General features: G+C 37.4%; 1 protein-coding gene across 1 annotated transcript in view; it reads left to right on the top strand.

Moving 5' to 3' along the window:
* The window catches only part of ctnna2 (catenin (cadherin-associated protein), alpha 2), a 373379-nt gene that overhangs the window by 98869 nt on the left and 253404 nt on the right, over positions 1-21106 (top strand). The window contains exon 7 of the mRNA XM_068321606.1: positions 8435-8638. Within this exon, the coding sequence (XP_068177707.1) occupies positions 8435-8638 (204 nt within the window). The remainder of the gene's footprint in view (positions 1-8434; positions 8639-21106) is intronic.

The raw sequence follows: 21106 nt of genomic DNA, 5'->3' as shown, positions 1-21106 counted from the left end.
CGGTGTGTTTATTGTGTCTAATAATGCTGGCAGCGGACAGCATGCAGCCTAATAAATTAAGGCGTCACTTAAAGATATTTCACCCCAAGCATGCTGATAAACCGCTGGAGTTTTTTCAACGAAAATGGGCCGAATATTGCCAGAAAGCATCCCGCTTTCGCAATACTTCTTCAGTAAACCAGGGAGCTCTGTTAGCATCATTAATGTGGCGTACCAAACTGCTCAGTGCAAAGAACCCCACCATAGCAGAGGAGCTGAAACATTGAGCAGGAGCTGAGAGTTCCGAATCATGCTTCTTTTTGTTTTGTGGTTTTCGTTGTTTATTTATTGTGCTCCTCAGTTAATGTTGCTGAAATGAATTTGCATTTGTTATTATTTATAGATTTTATTTTATTTTTTAGTATCAAATGATGCAATAAGTTGGTCAAAAATGTTTACATTTTAAACATTTTTTTTAAATTTTTTTTTTATTTCAGGGATATTGATCCACTTAAAATCTTTTCTGATATAGACTAAAAAATAATGCTAATAAAATTACCTTTTAACAACTTTAACTATTTCTTTTTTCTTTTCTTTAATTTCAATAAGGATACAATGCAGAGGTGTACTTATTTGCAAAATCAACCACTTTCTTATTATCTGATAGAGGATTTAAATGACAGATCTACTTTACACTTCATTTACCATGCCCACAGAAATGGGCGTCTTCAAGCTGTATCCTTCCACTGTCTGACAGTAGAAGCCCATGTTCTAACCCTAAGTCTCTTCATTAGGTCAATCAATCAGTGAGTGGGTTTTGACTTAGTCTGCTCCTGGGCCAATGTGGGCAGAGCTTTGTCAAACAGTGTGATTGTCACTACCAAAGAGCACGTAAACCCTGCAATAGGACCACCAGAGGCTATTAAGTTGTACGCTCAAGACTTTGTTGAATGTCCCCTTTGGATAAAATAGTTGTCAAGAAATATTGGAAAGGCCTGGAAGATTTTTTTGGACAAAGGCTGTTATGACATGCACCCCGTCCAGTGGTTATCTCCCCATGGTGGGGTCAAACTAATAACCCTATCCTGTGTGGGGCAACCAAGGTTTCCTGGGCCCTGATGTACTGTCAAAATCAAAATTCACATTGAATTGCAGTAGTAGACTTGAGGAAAAAACGAGCAAACAAGCAAAGAACAAACAAATAAACACACAAAATAAAAGTAACTTATTAGCCAGTCGGTTAAATCTGTTTACAATGCTTTTCATAATAGAAATTAAGGCATTCAAGCATTCATTATAGTGAGTGAAATTTATACCGTTAATTGGTATAGGTAAAAAAAAACCAATACAATTTTTCCCCAACAAATTTTGACTGCAGAATTATTCTTGAAAAGAACACAGAATTTTCATTTGTCCGTAGCTCTTTTTTGAAAGTCAATGATCTCTGTGGACTTGCATAAGGCAGGGTAAGAAGAAAATATGCAGTAAAATAATGCAGCGTTTGTTAGAAAACATGAATGATTGATGTATAATGAACAAGAAGATAGAGAAAAAATGAATTGAAAGTTGCCTTTTTCTATATGAAACTAAAACTGTAGCATTACTCTCTGTGTCCAGTTGTTACAGTGACATGTGATTAACGAACACAGGGTGGTTTGTTCCTTTATGGCCGACCACACTGTAAATAATTCAGGTTCAGATAAATTACATACATTTTACAAAATAATAAACTATACACTGTGAATGTCATTTACAATAGCAGTCACTTTTGTTAGTTTCTTGGAGGATGATTGCAGCTATGTCTAACTACTGTATGTTGGAAACCTCTAATCCTTTGTCAACCCAGCGTTTCCTTTTCCGTCTCCTGTCTGCCTGTTCTCAACACACAGTGTTAATTACAACCTGATGTTCTGTGAAGAATAACATGTGGCTGGCGTCAGAGTTGTGCTCAGTATCTCTTGATACTATTTTCTTGTTTTCATTCTTCTTGAGACCCCAAGAAGGTTGAGCTTTGTAGTTCTGTTGTCTTTGTTAATGCTCTGATTTCTGTTGCTGATGTCAACTTACATAGCCACATTCCACAGAAAGGGAAGAGATGAAAATGGGAGTGTTTTATTGTCATTGCAAAGATGAATCACATCAGTGGAACTCCTTATCTGCCCAAAAACACGCTTTAACAGTCATTCTTAACAGTTGAAAACATACAAGCTGCTCTCAGTGTATAGTTATTGATATACAGTATTAATGGGACACCTACCATGAACCAAACAGCTTACTTTGTCACATCCATGTGTTAAACCTGTTTTAAACCTGTGGAAATATGGGTGAAAACAAGCACATGAGGGAAAAAAAGACAAAATAAGAAGAGGTGCTACACAATATTAGCAAGGATATTTATTTAAAAATAACATTTTAAACTGTGAAATTCTTGAATTTTCCAATGTTTGGGAATTAATTTGTCTGGAGGCCCACTAAAAAATTTAGATTTTTGAAATTATTCTGTTCCTGCTGCATAACACTTAAATATTGAATGTAACATCAAGGTGGAAATGAATGAGTGGAATCAAATGTCTGTGTGTCAAAAATTGAACTGCATTATGGGTTACATGAAGGTTACACATTTCACAGGGCTTGTTTTTTTCTGTTTTTGTTGATGTTTTTGTGATATCTATTAGGCAAGCACAGGAAAATTGATACTATGTAAGCAATGTTGTGAATTTATTGTAGGCCTGTGGTTAGCAAAGTTATGAATGCAAGACAAAACTGTGACTGTGTATTCTTCATCCTTCCTCATCACTTTTTCAATGTTTTTATGTATTATACGTAGCACAGAACTCTCAAAATTCCACATCATTTTTTTTTTAAACTGCAAAACGTTGTGCCATTGCTTTTTCCTGTCAGCTGAAGGTGAAAAGTAGGTTATGCTTGGTGCTTGCACTCTCTTACCTTACATATTATTGTGCATCATTTGACAAGCTGTTACACTGCCCCAGGATTAGCCTGGCTGAGAAGACAGCATACTTACAAAACTCAGAATGGGTGGATAGATGATAGCTGGATAGATACTGCGTTTTTTGTTTATTTGCACCTTATATGAGAATGAAGTCTAATGTAATTTGAGCTAAGCACTGCACCCATAGGCACATTTATTTGATTGGATTTCTTGAACCTTAGAAAGCAAAGAAACAGATTAATTTTTTGTTCCCTGTGAGTAGATAACAAATGGTGATGACATATAAATGAATACACATGTTGTTTATCTGCTGTTTCGGTCTTAGTTACTGATTCTTGGGTTTTTCTCTTTCTGAATTGAACTTTAAAAATGGCCTTATTACTGCAATATTGACAGTAGTTGCAAAGAAACTATGTAAAGTGACATACAATAAAGCATTGCTTATCAATTATCTGTTAAGCCCCCTACGAAGAGGAAAACATTTTGCCATCCCCACTCTCCTCTACAACTGTAAATGGTATTTCTGTAATTGTTAAACTTGTTCTTGAATTTATCACCAGCACAACTCTGTATGAAATTTTATCTTCATTAATATTAAGGAAAACTAAAAACAATACAAAAAAACAAATATATATCACTTAATACAAAATAATAATTTTAATAACTTTGTGTTTTAGTCTGAACCAGAAAAGATTTAGAGAGCATCAATTTGCCTTACATTCAACAAAATTAAATCTTTAAATATAAATCTGTACATATAAACATGTTAAACCATCTACATGAGCTAGTTGATCATGAAAAATAATCTTAAACTAAACTATTGAGTAATAATAAATAAAACTGATCAGCACCATTACCTCAGGAGTGCAACACTTTGACCTACAAAATCAAAATGAATAAATTGCAATGATTGTATTTTTTTTTCATCTAATGATGAAGTTAATAGCCAGAATGAGCATAATTTGCACTGCCCAACTTTTCAAAGCGAGTTTGAATCATGATACTGCTACTCTCAGCTCATACACAGTGTTTACCAGGTCAACAGCAGAGAAGCTTTACCTTATTTCACACCGTAGTCACAGTGAAGCCAAACCCTACACAATGCCCCATCATATTTCCTTGTCTTAGCTTTGTGGAGCATGGTTTGTGTCATATTCTCTATCTGCGTCTCTCTCCGCCGTTCCCTTTTTTAATACCTGTTAATTTTTTTTTTCATTATGTTCATCATGTTCACAGTACTTCATATTTCTCACTTGTGTATATGTGTGTGTATGGGTGTGTGCATGCGTGTGCGTGGTACAGTCCTTGTGCACAATATATTTATTGACATACTACTTGTAAACATGAAAGCAGTATTGCCACCTACTGTAACAGATGTGCAAACACTTTATTTTAGAATGGCAAGACAGTGGTCTTGAGAAGCTTGTTCCCCAGGGTAACACATACATCCCTTGGGTCAAATACCAGGGGGACCCACCCGACCATTTGTAAATCACTGCATTAGAGCGGTGCTTCTCAATTATTTTCGGCTATGCCCCCCCTAGCAAGAAGAAGACAATTCGCGCCCCCCCACTCTCTGCCGCAACTAGAAAAAAATGTTTATTGTCTATAAAATTGTTATATGTACACCTCTGCATTGTATCCTTATTAACGTTAAAGGGGGAAAAAAAAGAAAAAAATAATTACATTTACAAAAAGCCCTCAAGCCCTATGCCAGCTGGGATAGGCTCCAGCTCCCTGTGACCCTCTACGGCGGATACAGCGGCAGAAAACGGATGGATAATTTATTAACATCATTTTTTAGTCTACAACAGAAAAGATTTTAAGAGGATTAATGTACCTGAAAAAAAAAAAAAGCTTTGCTTAAACTGTAAACATTTTTTACCAGATAAAATCAATAAATAAGAACAAATTGAAGTTCACTTCAGCAACATTAACTGAGGAGCAGAATAAGTAAAGCACCTTAACTTACAAAACAAAAAGAAGCATGATTCTGAACTCTCAACTTCTCAGTGTTTCAGCTCCTCTGCTATGGTGGGGTTTTTTTTGCACTGACCGGTTTGGTATGCCACTTTAATGATGCTAACAGAACTTGGTTGACTGAAGTAGCGTTGACAAACCGGGATGATTTCTGGCAATATTCGGCCCATTTTTGTTGAAAAAACTCCAGCGGTTTATCAGCATGCTCGGTGTGATATATCTTTAAGTGATGCCTTAATTCATTAGGCTTCATGCTGTCCACTGCCAGCCGATTTGTAGTCACAGTGAAGCCCAGCGCTACAGACGCTCCTTCGTAGTTCCTCGTCTTAGCTTTCGGGTGATTTACGTTTGTCCCGTTATCTATGTCTTGGCATTCTTTTTATCCTTGTTAAAAAAATTTCATTTTGTCTCTTGAGGGTTTGTTTACTGCACTAAATGCCGCCTAACCCTGCACCATAGAGCTACAAATCCCTCGGCACACTTTGACAAAGAGAGCTCCACTGCTACCTACTGTGGTTGATGAGCGATTACACTATATTCTAAAACGGCAAAAAAAAAAGCATGTTGCCCAAGGTCACACATCGCACCATGCCCCCCCAGGGGGGTTGCGCCCCACTATTTGAGAAATGCTGCATTAGGATAAGAACCATTTTCTCAACATATTTTGTGAAATATCTGTGAAATATCATTATTATGCCTCACACTATCAATGTTTACAACCCACTTCAAAGCGGTGATGTATTGTAATTGTCAGTGTTACTGTGTTCGTCCGTTCGTTCTTTCGTTCGTTAGTTTGTCCACTAAATATCTTCGCAACTGTTGCAGGTATAAAGATGAAACAAAAAGCAGATTACTCAGGTGGCAAAGGGGACAAACATGAGATGATGACCTTGAGAAAACTAAGTCAAGTTCAAATTTTGACTTTTGTTCACTCAGGAACCGGATAAGATAGAAAGACGAGGAAGAAGGCTAGTGTGAGTAAGACCATAGATCAACGCTGGTGCTTTGATCTACCTATGCACTAGCTTTGATCTATGGTCAAAGCTAGTGCATAGCTTTGACCCACCCTGAAAGATCAAAGCTATGCACTAGACAGGTACTACTTTCAAGCGGGATGTTGTGGTCTGTGACTGCCTTGTTAATACATGCTATTAATACTGCTTTCCACTACCATCAGCTTTTTAGTTTTCCTAACCTGTCATTATGAGTGATGCTTCAGAATGATAGCTATGTAATGTTTGCATGGTAATTCAGATATCACCAGCACTGTCCAGTGCTTTGTTTCCATTTCACAAATTTGTGGTAATGCTCTCTTGCAGAACATCCTGTAAGTAGCACCAAATGCATTTGCTATCACCGGTTAAAAGCTAAAAATGGCATCTTGCAGCTGGGTGGTTGTTAAAAGCACTCAGCTTTTCGCGAGTCTATACAGCATTGTCAAACAACTCACGAGGTTCATGAAGCATCAGAGACTGCTGCTTTCTGTTGATAAAGCCAGAGATTCAGATGAATAGATATATTGCACTGCATGTAAAATCCAACATGCCACAAATGAATGCATCCATGTTGTAATTTAAATGTTACCTGAATGAATCACACATACACTATTTGAATTTGTTTTTCCATTATTGCTTCAAATATCTCCAGTTGAAGCTTCATTGTGTTTGACATTATGTGTATATTTAGTTTATTTGAAAGGGGACAATACAATTTCATAAAACACAAGATTACACATGGTTAAAAACGCCAGAATTATCCAGAAGGCTAGTTTTCATCTGTAGTCTCCTGGCCATGATATAAAAAATATGTAAAATAATCTACAAGAGAAAAACATCGTTGGACACTTGGTAGGACACCAATACAACAAATAATGTATAGATAACTAACTATTAAGAGAGCACAGAGCACAATATCCCCACTTATATATTTGAATGAGCTCATTTGAAAACCTCAAGCTGTCACACTTTTTAAGTCCACCCAGTACCTATCAATCAAGCGTCCAACCAATCACGGCACATCTGCCAGAAGGAATCACGTGAACAAGAGCTCCTGAGAGCATCTTGGAATTAAATAAACAGCTGTCACCACAAAAAATATTTTCTGTTTAATGTCCATTGACATATAATGCAGTTTTGGCCAGCATCTACCCGGAAGTTCGGGCCGCTAGCCGAGTTAGCTCCGGTCTTCACATTTGCCCATGTCTATCACTCACGGAGTCATTTTGGCTTTGTCAAACATAGCGGTTGATCACAGCATTTGATCACAACATCAAAACATCGCAACAGGCTTGTCTTTTAGTGTTGGCAGCTATAAGTGTTGATAAACCACATTTTCAAGTTTTTTGTGAAGACCTTGTATGTTATAAGAAGTTAAATCTTCCTCAGGTAATGAGGTTTGTGTGGTCCCCTCATTGTAAGACATTAACTTTGTACTCTTGGTTTCCCTGCTAGTAATGAAAGTTGATTTATTTTCTATGTTTGTTTTTGCAAAGCAGTTTCATCCAGTGATATGATTTGCATACATCTTCATAAATGTGTAAATAAATATTTGTGAATTGTCTTTTTTTTTCATTTTTTTGACTTCATTAATTCATATGCACTCCTGAGATAGATAATCATATTTGTAACCATATGGGGTGGAAAATTTGTGTTTGTGTGTGTGTGGGGAGGGGTTACCTGTATATATATATAATTATTTCCATGTTGTCCTTGAAGGGATTTATTCCAATACTAGCTATTTTACAGCCAGTAGTCCAACATGTTCCCAAACCATGACCTGTGATTTTAGTTTAAATTTCTATCAAAAATTTGTACATTCTTCCCATGTGATGCAGGCACTTAAAATGACTTATTTGTAAAGAAATACACTGACTTTGAAGTCAAACAGTTTCACTTGCAGACTGATAAATTTAGGGATTCTGACATGATTTTTACATCCCGCTTCAAAGAAGTGATGTATTGTAATTGTCAATGTTTGTATGTTCGTCCGTTCGTTCATCTGTTATATCTTCACAACCGTTGTAGATAGAAAGATGAAACAAAACACATTACTCGGGTGGCAAAGGGGATGAAAATGAGATGATGAATTTGACCTTGAGTTCAATGTTAAATTTCAATTTTTGTAAACTCAGCAACCGGATAAGATAAGGCAGTGTGAGTAAGACCATAGATCAAAGCTAGTGCTTAGATCAATTGCAGTAAGTCAGAGCAGTAGCTTTGATCTTTGACCTGTGCTATTAGGTCAGGGTACCATTTTGAATTCAGGGATGTTGCGGGATGTTGCAGTCTGTGACTGCCTTTGTTGTAGTTTCAATTGATAATGTGGGCATTGATCTGTTTGAAGCAATGCATTTCTGGAGGAAAGCAATTGTGTCTTGTACCGCAAAATACACAGAAACCACTTAACCTCATGATGGCATGCTAGCATGGTGTACCTTTTTTGGTTAGGGCACCTTTTGGTCATAAAGCATCCCAGATGGGCCTGTATTGCTTCTGACCTTCTACATGTCTTGTTGCCCAACAGAACAAGATAATCTTGGACCCTTTGACATTCAGTGAGGCTCACTTTAGGCCCTCTCTGGAGGAACGCTTGGAGAGCATCATCAGTGGTGCTGCACTAATGGCTGACTCTTCGTGCACACGTGATGACCGTCGTGAACGCATCGTGGCAGAGTGCAATGCTGTTCGACAGGCCCTCCAAGATTTGCTGAGCGAATACATGAACAATGTAAGTGTTTCTTTGTTTTATAACTCATTGCTGCTGTATGCATTTCAGCCATGGACTACTTTGAACATACACATACTGTCACACATACCATGAAAACAGACACACATCATTTCTCCTTTAAAGGGACAGTGAAGTCAAAATGAACCAGGTCAGTATTTGAAGTATAAAGTAAGTAAACAAAAGCCTTTGAGGCATTTTTACTTTTTTATTACCAATATGAACTTAGAAAAATCAAATTTATCATAAGTTATGGAGCGCGCCATGACAGCGGAAGTAACACAATTGTTGACATCGGGGTGAATCCATATCAATGCAGATAACGGAACCTCCTTAAGGGATCAATAAAGTTCTACTCTAATGCTCGGGACAAGGTAATGAGCCGATATTTTCACTATTATTTATCAGGATATTGCCTAAAATCATATCATCGTCATCGGATACTAAGGACGAGTTCCCTGTGAACCCAGCTGGGGGTGTAATTATCCCGCATAATTGTCACCCGATGTATGCGGAGGATGAGTGTTTGAACATCTAGCGGCTCATCCCAGGTGTCTTCATCTGAATCACATTCTGACAGAGATATCCAACTAGTTATAATGGCCTGTTTTGGTTTACTGTGTGTATAGAAAAGTTAATCGCGCTACCGATGCTAACGCACTAGCCCGTCAAAGGGATTTTCCATATTATTGAGCTAACCGCTATTTGTTTTATTGTTGGATTTTGTGGAGTTAATAACAACTCTAGTTTATATTAAACTGTCTTGTATTTACGAATGTATAAGAATCAGGGCCTTACATGCTGTTTTTGTATGTTTATTTTCAGTTTCACAGTAAAATGACCTATCACTTTTGATATTTACTTTTCGTGAGTGCCATAATCGCACGATAATCTGGTCATAAAAATATTTAGACAATATCTCGAGTAGCTCCAAATATTAATTATCCACAGAACCTTGAGAATTCTGAATAAATATTATGGGTTGTCCGAAAATGATCTTACTTTCAAATCTCTTTGGAAATCCTCCGAGATAAAGTGCTCATGACAGATCCTTGGATCTTTGGCCATTTTGACCCTGTTTATTCGTGCTCTCTATTTCCTTCCTAGCTTCCCAGAAGGTATTCTAAACAAAGATAGGTCCTTGTCTTTGTGTTTTCAGCCTTTTGTGTTGGCACAAGCGTTTACCTCGCAGGTAACCATGATTTTTATTAGGTTTATCACTTTTTTATTAGGTGATTGCAATGTGTTCTATGGCTGCCAAGCTAAGTATGTCGCCAATGACGTATGATGCCCATGTGACCACTGGATGCGGAAGCTGCTGCATCGCAGATTTTTAGGTTTTCTGACCAAAGGGATGATGCTAGACATATAAAAAAATATATATATTATATTTTTCATAATGATGAATAACATATATGTCACTTAAAAATTAGTTTACTGTCCCTTTAACCATTCCTAATTGTGTCGATATCTTTCCCTATTAAAACACTCGGTGTATATTTAATCTTCTTGTTCAAATCTTGAATTCTCGTCTTTATTCACTTTGTTCCACTCACAGTACTTTTCACTTGCAGTCAAATATCATGCATTACAATGAAACCAAAAGCCTATTCATTCGTCTCAGCTGCACGCCAAAAAGCAATGTCTTTCATTTGATATATGAGGCTCTATTTCAATGGGCAGTATTGCTAGCCACGTTTCAACTGCCCAGAAATATCGTCACCTTGAATGCTCTTTCCTGATTGCTTGGGTCTTCTATCTTTGAGTAGTGTAATAAGTGTGAAGGCAAGAGCACAAGACAGTAAAGTGTTGGTAAAAGCCAGCTAGACACACATTAAATGTCCCAGGACCCCTAGGCAGATGCATAGTGAACCCACAAACTGGGTGTACTCAGGTAGAGCAATGCAAATGTGTAATTATTCTTCGCAAATTTATAAAGCCACACGTATGCCTAAGTGTGCTTCATAAATCACTGTGGAAACAGGCATATACACACAATTGAGCAATGCACTTCCTTTCCATAGCTCTATAATATATAGAATGGACTAAAACAGGGTGAAGCATAAAATCCATACTTGCGTCCACTATAGAACTCATTTGACTCAATGAGAAGAAAGGTAATGGGGAGAATGTGCTATTTTATTGACTTTGTTGCAAAAGTTCGTTTCTTCAACAGGTTTCATTATACGTGATAGTATGCACAATATTATAAGTCACCACATGTACCTGTATAACAGTTATAGTAGAAATGACTCAGTCACAATTTTACACCTGAAAGAAAACCAATGATTACTATTTTAGATGTATGGAAATGATCACTTGGATATTACTGTGCCAATGGTTAAAGAGGTAAATAAATGTACATAGCAGGTAACATAACACATTTTGGTCAATGGTACGTTACTACTCCAAAATTACTTATTAGAATTTTATGAAGCAAGGCAAGTGTGGTGTTATGTCAAAGAAAAAAAAGAAAAAAAACTTGAGTGAATATGTTGTATGCAGTTAGTTAGGTGACATATTTCTGGACTTTAAGGCTTTGCAGTGGCATAACATTGTCTTACAAAAAATATATGTCTCACTTTGTGTCCACCTGATGTAACCCACAGCTATTGAAAGTGTATGCAAGAGTTTCAGAAATGTACATCTCAAATTCTTCCTTTTTACATACTAGTTCCTGTGTGGTAAAAGCTATATGCCTGTTTTTCCTCTTTCACATGCAATAACAATACTTGTGTGTGTCACTGTTAGGTAATAAACATTTATTAAAGGGCAGATCACAGGCCTTTTGCTTCATAGAATATTAGAATGCTTCCATTTCTACATGTTGTAAGTTCAAACCTCCTTGAGCTAGGCTTTTCTCAATGAGATAAACCATTTTGCAATGCTGTGATTGGCACATCTTCTGAAAAGTCTCACAGAAACACTGAATAACCACCAGACACATCTCATTATTATTCTCCTTTAACAAACCCCTTTGTGTATAGTGAGTCATGAGTTGTGTGGGCTCTGTCTCCAGAAGCGGAAGTAGGAGCTGCACTTAAATACATTGTCATTGGTCTTTCGATTCACTTATTTATGCTACACTTTTGTCATTCTACCAGAGCCCAAGTATTTTTGAACAAGTTTTAAAACAGTTTTAAATCCTATAAATGTTATATATCCTTCTGTTTTTCACAGAGATGAATATTGAAGAGTCATTAAAAAGACACAAGAAAAAAAAGGTTGTTCCCCTACTCACCATTTGTCATTACATTTTTGACGATAGCCCAATATCTGTTAAATCACATTCATAATAACTTCTGACATATGTTGGTACTCCTGGATATCCTGGCGCAGCTGCTTCAGTCATGGGAGACAGTTAGGACACTCGTTAAATAACCAGCTCTTTATTGAGAAATGTCATCACTGTCCAATCTTGATTTTATTAATTGATGGAAAAGAAAATGATTTAATTACAATTAAAATACAAAATTGACAAAATATTTGAACAACAATGCATATTTTAATGGAAAAAAAAAAGAAACTCTACCCCCTAATAATTAAGGTTTCCCCCTTTGGCTGAAATAACTTCACTGAGATGCTTTTGTAGCCATCTACTACTCTCTGACATCAATCTAAAGAAAGTTTTCCCCAACCCTCAGTGAAGAATTGATTACGCTGTGCAATGTTTGAGGATTTTCTTGCATGTGCAGCACATTTCAAGTCACCCCACAGCATCTCAGTGGCCATTCAGGACTCTCCACTTCTTAGTTTTATACCCGTTTTTTGTAGATTTGCTGGTATGCTTTGGTTCATTGTCGTTGTCTAGTTCCGATTCTCTTCTAAACAGTTTTTCAGATGGTGGGATGGCTGAGGTCAAATTCTTTTGAGAGGTTTTTAAATCCCTTATCAGACTTGTAATCAGCCACAATCTTCTTTCTGAGCTTATCAAACATCTCTTTGGATCTCACTATAGTGCTCACTTTCACATCAAAATTCAGGGACACACCAAAGTACAGTAAATGTTTAAGGTTTAATGGGGTAGGGTACCTTCAAATTGCTGGGTAGATGGATAGATGTGTGCTTTATTAATCCTGGAGGAAATTGCACAATGTTCGATGTTCTGATCATGTGGACCCAATGTGATGTGTCTGATTTTACCCATTTTAAGTGAGAAAATATGTTTGGGTGCCATTGCTTTTTTCCCCATGAAAAAAAAAAGATAGGACATTGATATACAAACATTTCTTAATAAAGGGCTAATTATCTCATAGGGTGTCTTAACCTTCACACACCCACACACACACACACACGCATACACTATGAGCTATCCTCTATGAAAGAGATCTCACTTAAGACAAGCTGTATATTGTATGCTTATTAAATTGGATCTTCGCAGGCTCACTCACATTAATACAATAATTCTTGGAATTATGTCACCAATAGTGACAAATATATGCAATGATAAAATATATACTTTTTTTTTTACAAAGCTAGGTCTAAATGAAACTCACTTTGACATCCATTCCTTCTTGTCCAAGGCTCTCGTGGAAACAGTAAACAGTAACATTAAGATACAGTTAATATGGCAACATTTCAGTCTCCCTAAACAGAGCAATACATCACTGAAGAGGCAGAGGATATAACTTTCACAGCGAGGCAGTTAAACTGACCTGACTTCGTAGATAACCTGACCTAATAGGTCTTGACTGTTGTTGAGTTATTGCTTCGTTGAAAATGACCATATCGTACCCATGTGTTGTGCTTTTTATACATATTGGATATTGTAGCCTGAAGGACTATAGCCTTCAGTGAAGTAAAAGACACTTTTAGAAGAGAGAATTTTTTATGTATCCCTTGGTGATTCTTTTCACAGATTTAGGCCTGAACACACACACACACACACACACACACACACACACACACACACACACACACACACACACACACACACACACACACACACACACACACACACACACACAATGGAGAAGGTGGAGTGGTGAAATGAAGGGTCAGTAGTAAGATGGTCAGTGCCTTGCTCAAGGCTTACCTTGACAGTGCCCAGGAGGTGAACTGGCAACTCTAGAACCACCTGTTCACACTGTCCTGGTTTGAACTGGCTACTGTCCGATCAAGCTACAGTGCCTTGCGGAAGTATTGCCCCACCCCCCCACCCCAAGAACTTTTTGACATTTTGCCACATTTCAGGCCTCAAACTTGAAAGATAACAAACTGAAAATATTTTTCATGAATCAACAACATGTGAGACACAATCGTGAAGAGGAACCAAATGTATTCAACATGTTATAATGTGTTTACAAATAAAGAACTGAAAAGTAGGATGTATAGAAGTATTGGCCCCCTGTTCTCTCAGCTCAGCTAAAAGACTCCAGAAGTTCTCTGATGACTTCTGAATGATCCAACGTTGACCTAAATGACAACAAAAATGTGTGTCATTTGGTCTCACATTTGCACATCTGTTTTTTATTTGTAAACACAATATAAAATGTTGAATAAATTTGGTTCCACTTCACGGTTGTGTCTCACATGTTGTTGATTCTTGAAAAAAATATTTTCAGTTTGTTATCTTTAAGTTTGAAGCCTGAAATGTGGCAAAATGTCAAAAAAGTTTTTGTGGGGCCCATACTTTCGCAAGGCACTGTATGTCCCTGCAGACTGAAAAAGTGTTGCCTCTTGCAGTGGTTCTTGGTTCTACATGACACTCAAGGGAGCTCTTTTTAAAATAAAGTCAATGTTGAAACATTAGATAAATGCCAATAATTAACCCAACCTTGTTGATGTATTTTCAAAATGTTTTAATTATTTTTCATTGGCTGTTCTGCATGTGTGCCATGCTTAAACTGAGTATGTATGGATCGATGTAGCATATATCACTTAAGGCTGCTGATAAATTGGCAAGCTGGTGGTATATTGATTGCTCCATGATCAGTTCTCCTGCTCGAAAAATTGCTCTCTACAATACAATGTAATGTCAATTTATAATTGCTGTTGCGTTGCTGCTGCTGATGTATTCTGCTAACAGTAGAGAACTTTTAGAGTATGACCCTTATTAAATCATATCTTACTTGTTTAAGAATGTTGATATTATTTTGATTTTTAGAACATGAAAGTCCTTTAGTTTACATTGCTAGACACAGTATTTTGCCTTATTTTGTTACCGGATATTTTGCATATCCGGTAGAAAACACAAGGAGTGTGTTGTTACAGCTATCATCGTTAAAAACGTTATGATTCTGTCTTGGTGATACAAACTGTTTACTACAAATTGTTTACTCAGTGTTTGAAGTTGGGGGTTGTTTAATTTTGTTAGTTTTTTCATTTGCGTGCTCAGTATTGAAACAACTAAAGTCACATGTTCCTAAATGCTCAGATGCCCTTTTTCCTCCTCTTAACTCAAGGTAACTGCTAAATTAATTTTGGCTCGGTTCATTGGGCCCACAAGTTGTATTTTAGTGTTGCAGCTGGGAGAGGGCTGCCCCTGGCTATCTTAGGAAAGTGAATCACAAAAACACAAAGAATAAAAGTATTCACTTTTGTACTCAGCATTCCTAATTTTAAGGTAAGTTAACAACTGATACTGATAAGAAAGCATTTGACCAGAAGTCTCCACTTTCATACTAATAATCCATACTTTTTAATGCTACAAAGATTATAGGTATTGTTTTTTTTGTTTTGTTTTTTTTTGGTTACTTAAGCACATTCCTGGCACATTTCTATTAATGGAATTTAGTCAAAAACGTTGAGACCAAGGATTCCCCAGCTAACGGTTGCTCCTGGCTGTACAGTAGTATTTCTTTTCAGCAAAATTTGCAAACAGTTTAAATATCTTCTTGGTCTTGTTTCTTCTTCCTTTCATTTTCAGTTCCATCCCAATCCTCACCCCTTTTCCTAACACACAATTTTTTTTATAGGAAGCTTGAACCACAGCACAAGGTTAATCAATGTGGTAGCTGGCAATAAATTAGGTTCAAGTGACAGGAGAATGTCCATACCTGTCTCAGCTGCTGGTGATCTGTGATTGGTGACAGCAGGCTCGGCTCCCTGGATGGTGCTGAATCATCAGGAGCAGCTGATTTAGTTACGGCAGCTGAGACAGGGCCAATCTATCAATTGATCTGGGGAATAATGCATTACCAGCTTCGGTCAAGGGAGCCTGGGCAGAATAAAGCCATGGCCAGAAACCATGGCGGGTGAACGGGGGCAACTCGGCACTCCTGTGAGCAGTACAGAGAAGGATTTAAGGAGTGTGATGGCAAGCACGCTGATCTCACTGTTAGTTGGAATTGGCACATAAAATTAAGCAGTGGTTTTGAAGTACGATGATCATTAGGGAGAGACTGATGGCCTTCTTGCTCGCATGGCTCCTCTGGGAGTTGCCATGAAGAATCTTTAATCAACAATTTGGCTGACTGATAATATTCTGTAAAATGTGTGTTTCTAAGTGCTTGTGGGCCCATATCAGATCATATACTATCCTTTAACTGCTGTTGTCTTACAAATGAAAATGAGTATTATGATGAAAAAAATGTGATAAATGGCTTGAAAATTACCTAACATTGAGAATTGACAGGTCTAGGGGAGCTCCTAAGCAAAGTTCCATTCAAAAGTGTATTAAAAAACCCCAATAGAAAACAAATGAAAAACAACAACAACAACAACAACAACAACAACAATGTGCAATTCAGACACACTGTATGGGTCTGCATTGAATAGTCTGTCAAAAAACATGTCTAAGACTCAAACACAGAGATGCAGATAGTTTTGTTTTGGACATTTTCAGTTGAGACAATGCATTTGTATTGACACCTAATGAATGGAGCCCCATGGCTATGTGAAACATCTTTTCTAATTCAAGACCTTCTTGTCTTTGATGAAATGGGTTAATCTTGCAGGATCAGAACCAGAAATTTCTCCCATTGTCTCATACAGACTGAAGAATATGTAAAAAGCCCATGACAAGACACTGTATTCCATTGCAAAAGTGTGGGCCATCAATTTTGATGACCCGTCGATAGGTTGTGTCAAAGGAGACTTGTTACTGTGCCGTGTCTAGTTCCAATCTGTCAAACCAAAATCATATCATTTCATTATTAAATAACCAAAGGTAAAAAAAGAAACTTGGAAACTGATAAAGACCACTAGGATATATTAACATGTTTGTCTTCAGAATAAATTGTAAAATTATATTTGTCAACTGAAAAATTATGTGCAAACTTTTTAAATTTGGATGTTAATTAATGAATTATTTATTTTTGAGTTTGGGTTTAGGCTGTTCAGCTTATGATTTAGTGTAAAGTATATTAAAAAAATTAAAATATATTATTTTACAGTATTTTATACACTGTTTTGATCCCCGAAGGGAAATTAAGAATGCACACTCTAGCTAATGACTCAAACGCATGCATATATATATATATATATATATATATAAGTGTGTACAGGCCCCTGTGGCACACACACACATACACAAGGGGGCCTGTAGGCATGCAAGGGAGGTAGAGTGGCAGGCAGCTCTATCTTGGTGCGCCTTAAATGAGCAATTTGTAAAGGGGACGGCACCTTGCTCAAGGGCGCCTCGGCAGTGCTCCAGAGGTGAGCTGACACCTCCCACTGTCAGCTCACCTCTGTGTATTTTTTTTTTTTGGGGGGCGGGAGCGGGAACCGAACCGCCGATCTTGAAATCATAGGACGACCCCCGCTCTACCGCCTGCTTTACCACTGAGCCACTGCCGCCCCTTGCTTAAATAATGATCTAACAGTATCGTAATATATTTACCATTTTGCTGTAATGTATCATCGCAATAGTATTAGTGCATAACAGTGGTCATTAACTGGCAGCTAGTGGACCACATCTGTTAGTTTGCCATTCAGCCCACAGAATATTAATTCAGAAAATATGCTTATTTAATTTTATTTTTCAAGTGGCAGTGGGCCAGACAGTCCCCAGAAGTGATCGTCAATTAGCTTTCCAATCTTGCCAATGAGCTAAAAATAGTCACATAGTCACAATTTAATTCAAATTACAATTATAGTGCAGTTCATAGATTATCCGTCAATGCAATCTTATTATTCTTCAAATCCATTGTCTCTACTCCATGGAGACAGTTTCTAACTGCCCAGCCTACTGGTGGGATTACAGAGGGGGGTTTGATGTTTGAGAATCTGAGAACATACGGTAGAACATTTGGATTGATTATTGTTCGATCAGCTGTTCTATTGAGTTTCAAACTAGAGACTGTGTAGTTTCCAAAGTTTATCTTTGTGAAGATTAGGCCAGATAAAGCAGGATGAAATCACTGTTAGTTGATTTGAGAATCTTGTACTGAGTGCTGTTTCGTTCGTTGCTGAGAATCTCAATGTTTTTGGCTTCCTTAAGTATTTGACTTTTGTCACTTCACAAGTTTGAGATAACCATTGAAATATATATTCTACATGGGATGGGGTGTGTGTGTGTGTGTGTGTGTGTGTGTGTGTGTGTGTGTGTGTGTGTGTGTGTGTGTGTGTCCATGTGCGTGCGTGTGTGCGGTTTTCATATTTGTTTTCTGTGAGGAACCAAAAAACACCCAGGGCTGTAATGGTGGCCTGACAGTATCAGAGTGCACACTTCTCCCTTGCCTGCAGTGTTTTTGTGCTCCCCCTCTCTTTCTTTTTCTTGCTGTTTGCTTAATCGTTTGTAATTCCTGTCTCTTTTCCTCTTGCTCGTTCCTTTTCTCTCTCTTTTTTGTATGTTGTGCAGTGTCAATGAGGTGGTTGGGGACACAAGTGTGAAATGAATGCAAGTAAAACAGAATAAAATTACCATAAGTAATTTATATTCCCCATCCGTGTGAACAGAATTCTAGAGGTGGCTTTAATATTCAAAGAGAAGTAGACAATTTTGCTACAACAATAAAAAAAAAAATTAAAAAAATGACACAAGTTATGTGGGTCCTGTTTAATGCTAGACCAATGAAATCATCTTTTAAAGACCAGTAATGTAATTTGCACCCTTCCTTTTTTATTCATTCTTTTGTTTTCCATTTACCCTCCCAATGTGGTCCCTCCATCGTCAGCAGTTACACCCTGTGTTCCAGGCCCAGCAATAAATCACTGGTTCCCTTAAGGATCTAGCACCCTCCCTCCCATCTGTCAACACCTAATGCCCACCACGACAAGCTCAAATCCACTGTGTATCAGCACCACTCGCTTTGAACAATTTAACTTTCTCAGCCATTGAAGGCTAGCTCAAGCACGCACCCCCTGAGGGGGATTGACCAGGAGGCCCAAGGTACAAACTGTTAGTCCATTTTAGGCCCCCTGGAGAGTCTGAGAAGACTCCTTTATTCCCACCACTTTAGCCTGAGAGCAATTCTGAAGTCAGAACTGACGAAGCCTCTTGAATGAGAGGCGAAAACTCCAGTGGATTGATTTGAACAGCTTTGGATAACCATGACCTGGATAACTCTGAACCTACACAGACATGATAACCGGCCGTAATACCTACCACAACCATCTTAAGATAAGAAATGACAATGACAGAAACAAGATCCACAAGTAATATCTGAATATCTTCCTGTTTTAAAGACATCTATCCAATTCTTATTCATTTTTATAATGATGTGTTTATAATGAAAAAAAAAAAAAAGTGGGGCGACAGTGGCTCAGTGGTAGAGCAAGCGATAGAGTGGGTCGTCCAATGTTCCAGAACCAGCAGTTCTATTCCAGCTCCTACCCTAAAACACCCAGTGTGAGCTGACAGTGGGAGGTGTCAGCTCACCTCTGGAGCACTGCCGAGGTACCCTGGAGCAAGTCACAGTCCCCCCTTACAAGTTGCTTATTTGGGCGCACCAAGCAGGAGCTGCCTGCCACTCTAACTTTCTCTGAATGCGTACAAGCCCCATGTGTGTGTTTAGTGTGCCTCTAATTTCCCTTCAGGAATCAATTGAGTGTGTATATATATATATATATATATATATATATATATATATATATATATATATATATATATATATATATAAACTTGGCTTCCTGTTTTGAACAGACATAAGAATGAATTTACATGAATTACCGGTTTGACGAGTAGTGTACATAAGAGAGCTTGTGAAGCAAGCAAAGCAGAAGTTGAACAGAATGTGAGTTTAGAGTATTTTATTTGCCCTGAAAGTGGTTGCAGCTTGTGCCAATGTAGCTCAGCTCCATCTTCTTTTCATGTCTTGCATTCAACTTGAAATCTGATGTTTTGGGATCACATTGAAAATGTGATTTTTATTTTATTCTGTTTTAACTAGCGGGATCCTGTGGAAATTCCATGATAAAACAATAATATCAGACTGCATCCCAAACATATGGAAAGATTGAATAGCTACCTTGTTTTATGGACCTAACGCTAAACTGCTGACATGGAGAGCTCCAGCTAAATAATAGCTGACTGATGCTAGTGTAGCGTCTCTCTAGAGTATTTAGTCTATTAGCAAGAGGTGGCTAACCTGTGTTCTTTATGTAATATGGGTTTCTATAGTATATTTGTTAGGCTTCTCTTAATTGTAACTCTTAATTTAAACTTTAACTTAATTTAAACTTAACTTGATACCTCGATCAATAAATACAACTGTTTTTTGAAAATAAGAATATTTACTTAAGGTAGAAATCAAACACTTCCATATCATAAACAACCAAAATTCACAGTTCAATATTCAGTACGGAAACACATTAAAAAAATAAGGGCCCAATATAATAAAACAAAATAGCCGGCATTAAAGGTAGTTCAATTCAACTTAAATGCAGTCGCAGGCCCAAACGACTCTCGTGTGTGGTGTAGCCTCAAACCAATGGCTGCTTTACCTTTCAGGTAAAATAATAATAAACAAAAAGAGGTACCTTCATTGTAACTGGATTCTCAGGTGCAGGGGAAGCGATGGTGGCAGGTGTAGGGGAAGCTATGGCGGCAGGTGTGGTGAAGGCGATAGTGGCAGTTGCGGTGAAGGCGATGGTGGCAGGTGTCACCAGGTCCTTCCACACAGACTTTGCTCATCAAGGTTGCTAGTTGCTAGCTCATTCACAAAGTCTGTGTGTCCGTATCTGTTGCTATGCCAGCAACTATGGTCACTGGTTTCTGTTTCGGCATCAAGTAATCCACTCACACTGATGGAAACTATTGTCCATGTTTTTATCAGGATGTGATATAGTCATTCCCCAAAACTCAAAAAAAAGAATATAAACATGAATACATAGAACATCAACACATATTTCAACATAAGTAGAGTAGCTAACACATGAACATACCATTTCTCTTCACAAAAACAATTAACATTTTTAACTTTAAATAATATATCTATATTTATTAATATTTTAACCTTTTAAACTTAAATATTATTATATTTAAATGTATTAACTGATATTTATTATTTAACTTATTATTCAACTTAATAAGTTATTAATTGAAATGAAAACATTTTAACAGGGTTACCCTAGCCAAGCTTTTGCTGC

Source organism: Antennarius striatus, chromosome 8 (genome assembly GCF_040054535.1).
Source record: "Antennarius striatus isolate MH-2024 chromosome 8, ASM4005453v1, whole genome shotgun sequence".
NCBI lineage: Eukaryota > Metazoa > Chordata > Actinopteri > Lophiiformes > Antennariidae > Antennarius > Antennarius striatus.
Note: the sequence above shows the minus strand (reverse complement) of the source record. Positions and strands in the feature narration are given on the sequence as shown.